This window comes from Papio anubis, chromosome 17 (genome assembly GCF_008728515.1).
Source record: "Papio anubis isolate 15944 chromosome 17, Panubis1.0, whole genome shotgun sequence".
Lineage (NCBI taxonomy): Eukaryota > Metazoa > Chordata > Mammalia > Primates > Cercopithecidae > Papio > Papio anubis.
In genome coordinates, this window is record NC_044992.1 from 4660747 (window position 1) to 4664132 (window position 3386).

At 59.7% G+C, this 3386-nt stretch overlaps 2 protein-coding genes across 10 annotated transcripts in view; one reads left to right on the plus strand and one right to left on the minus strand.

The window, feature by feature from the left end:
- CAMTA2 (calmodulin binding transcription activator 2) overlaps nucleotides 1-2929 on the minus strand; it is a 21412-nt gene extending 18483 nt beyond the window's left edge. For 3 of the 9 annotated variants that reach the window (XM_021928611.2, XM_021928609.1, XM_021928608.2), the window contains exons 1-3: nucleotides 2847-2929; nucleotides 1449-1543; nucleotides 1143-1246 (exon numbers count right to left, since the gene is read on the minus strand). In XM_021928611.2, coding sequence (XP_021784303.1) covers nucleotides 1143-1246; nucleotides 1449-1479 — 135 coding nt within the window. In that variant the 5' untranslated portion in view covers nucleotides 1480-1543; nucleotides 2847-2929. Of the gene's footprint in view, nucleotides 1-1142; nucleotides 1247-1448; nucleotides 1839-2206; nucleotides 2766-2846 lie in introns of those variants that run through there. The other 6 variants (XM_021928610.2, XM_021928607.2, XM_021928605.2 and 3 more) reach the window with 4 other exon arrangements.
- On the plus strand, nucleotides 2241-3058 carry LOC110741565 (translation initiation factor IF-2-like). The gene is given in 2 exon segments (XM_031657220.1): nucleotides 2241-2406; nucleotides 2408-3058. Coding segments are annotated over 2 exon segments (798 nt in total). The 5' UTR covers nucleotides 2241-2259.
- The last annotated feature ends 328 nt before the right edge of the window (nucleotides 3059-3386 follow it).

The following is a 3386-nucleotide window of genomic DNA, read 5'->3' on the forward strand; positions in this document are numbered from 1 at the left end:
GGCCAACCTAGTGAAACCCTGTCTCTACTAAAAATACAAAAATTAGCTGGGTGTGGTGGTGCGCCTGTAGTCCCAGCTACTCGGGAGGCTGAGGCAGAAGAATCACTTGAACCTGGGAGGCGGAGGTTGCAGTGAGCCAAGACCGCGCGCCATTGCACTCTAGCCTGGGCAACAGAGTGAGACTCCATCTCAAAAAAAAAAGAAAAAGAAAAAAGCCGAACTCGGTGGCTCACACCTGTAATCCCAGCGCTTGGGGAGGCCGAAACAGAACGATCACCTGAGGTCAGGAGTTTGAGACTAGCTTGACCAACATGGTGGCACACGCCTGTAATCCCAGCTACTTGGGAGGCTGAGGCAGGAGAATCGCTTGAACCCAGGAGGCAGGGGTTGCAGTGAGCTGAGATCACCGCGCCATTGCACTCCAGCCTGGGCAACAAGAAAAAAAAAGGGGGGGGGGCTCTGGAGTAAGTTAGATAAACTATGAGGTAAATCAGTTTCTTCATCAATAACATAGGAGCAACAACAGGGCTTGCTCTGTAGCATCCTTAGAGGATTAAACGAGACAAGGCAGGCCAAGTGTTCAGCACAGTGCCCAGTATGTAAGGAATATTTTATTGGCAGTAGCCTTTGTTTTTACCCAGGGGGCTATGCCATGGAAAAGAGGGCTCCTACAAGATCCATGTCTTTTTTTTTTTTTTTTTTTGAGACAGAGTCTCGCACTGTCACCCAGGCTGGAGTGCAGTGGCGCGATCTCGGCTCACTGCAGCCGCCGTCTCCCTGGCTCAAGTGATTCTCCCACCTCAGCCTCCTGAGTAGCTGGGAATATAGGCGCACATCACCATGCCTGGCTGATTTTTTGTAATTTTAGTAGAGACAGGTTCCACCATGTTGGCCAGGCTGGTCTTGAACTCCTGACCTCAGGTGATCCACTCGCCTCAGCCTCCCAAAGTGCTGGGATTACAGGCGTGAGCCACCGCGCCCGGCCAAGATCCATGTTCTTTATACCTCTCCTATGATCCCCAAAGAGCTCAGAATGGTGCTCTGCAGTTAAGAGTGTCGAGAGACACAGAAAGACCCCCCACTCACCCTCCTCCAGCCTACTAGGTCTTGCTGGGCCCCAACCCCCAGCCTCCCTAGAAAACCTCATTTGTATTCCACCGTAGCCTCTCTGGAGGCAGCAGCGGGCAGCGAGGAAGACACTCCAGCAGCTTCTTGGGGAGAAAGATCTTCAGGTGGTGGCTGTTTTCTAAAGGGAATTAGAAGGGAGGGTTTAGTGTGCTACCCCGGGGCATCCCTGTCCAAGGGGAAAGGGCTGAAGGCAATGCAGAGCACTGGGGAGAACTGAAACCTCACTAAGGAGAACAAGGAATCCAAGAATTAGAGGGCTACTAAGGCATGGGGAGAACGAAAGGCTGTGGCCACATTGGGAACCTGCTTTGTGAACTTACCAGCAACCTCGGTGGTGTCCTTGGTATTCATGGTGAGGGTTCCGGGGGGCAAGGTCACCCCCGGCCTGAGGGGCCGGGGGGAGGGGGAGTCTGTGCTGGGAAGGGAGAGAACAAGGTCATGGCAGAAGCCCCCACATTAATCCAGGATGAGAAGTATGAGGTGGGGAGTGAGTATAGAACTGGGTCATAGTATCTGGGAAGGATGAGGAAAGGGAGGGAGGGGCTGACTGTGATGTGACAGTAGAAGGGAGAACCAGACACGGTGCCCGGAGTCAATATGAGTGAGGAGACTGGACAGAAAGAGTGAGCAGGAAGAAATGGGTTGGGGTGGGGGAGGGGAGAAGACAGGCAGGTCTGGGGCCTCAGAGGCCCTAAAGCTTGAGCTTTTGCACAGACTGGGGCTATGGCTGGGTCAGGTCCTGGGGGTTGGGACTCAGGCCATCCGGTCCTTGGAGGATGGTTTGGCGAGACAGCCAGGATCCTGGGGGCAGGGCAGGAGATTCTACCTCCGGTAGAGAGCTAGGCCTTTAGAAGACACGCCCTGAGTTCCTTCTCTATTTGATTTTTCCAAGGGGGAAGGGCAGATCTGATAACTGAGCCTAACCTATTCTCTCCTCCAGGTTGGTTAGGACCTGATAGAATCTGAGCCAGACACCCAGATTCCCACCCTCAGGACCACCCGCCCTCCAGCTGACAGCCCTCTCTACCTCCCTCTCCCCAAACGCCTCTGCCTCCCCTGGCCTCCAGGCCTAGCCTACCCCATCTACCGCTCTGGCTCCAGCCTGAGCCCCCCGCCCTTCTGGGGGAACAGATGGGAGCTGGAGGAGGCTCTCAGCACGGGCTCCGCCAGGTGTCCAGGATGGAGATGGGAGGAGGCCCGTCGGGCTCGACTGTGTGCAGTGAAGCTGGGGTTGGGGTAAGGACTCCGCCCCAGGGCGCAGGTGCGCAGTCCCGGCTAAGGCAGTCTGCCAGGGTGCGGAGCGGGAGCGGGTCCTAGGGCCGCACTTGGGCGGCGCCGGATCGGACACTTGGCACTCTGGGCGGCCCCCCGGCGGAGTGGTGGTCCCAGGAGAACCTTCGAGGTGGGAGGGTCCCGCCCGCATAGAGGGATGTTCTGGAGAAGCCGGGAGCAGAGTCCGCGGGCACGCGGTGGGCGAGGGACAGTGCGGGTGCCGGGTGCGGGGGTCTCCGGGACAGTCCCCGACACGCGCTGGTCTGCCGTGGGGCCCTGCGATGAGCGGCGCCCCCTGGCGCGGGGGAGGAGGACGGAAGCGGGAGGTGAGGGCGAACGGGGAGGAGGGACGGTGGTCCCCGGCGCGGCGCTCCGCGTCAGGGCCTGGAGGAGCTGCGCCCCCTGGCGCGGGGGCGGAGAGGCGGGCGAGAGGCCCTGGCTCTTACCTCCCGGGGTCCCGCGGGTGACGGCGGCAGCGGCCATTCTACCCCACACCGACCCCCCCCCAGCGCCGGCTGACAGCGGCGTCCGACGTCACTGCGCACGGGGCGGGGCTTCCCAATTAAGGGGATGGGGGTCAGGAAGGGAACCTGGGGTCAGCACACGTGGGGTTCTGGGTGGGGCGCTGGGCAGAGGGACTCGGCTTCTGAAGCTCTGAGCCAGGCCGAGGGACATACTACTGGGAAGTCCCCAAAAAGGCAGCAGCGCTGAGGGGCAGGATTCCAGGGTCCTGGAGGCGGAAGCTCGGCCGACGGACTCCCAGTCCGAGAGAACGGGGCAGGGGCGGCCGACCGGTGCTGGAACCCGAGGGGCCGGGCGAGGAACACAGGACTGGGAGCAGGACCCTTCTCGCCTCGGACAAGACTCCTTGAATTTGGGGACCCAGCACGACTTCATTGTAGCTGAGTCCTCGAGAAAGCGAAAGGAGCCCACCTTCCCCATTGGCCTCTCCATCGCTGCATCCCAAGAAGAAAGACAACTCGGGC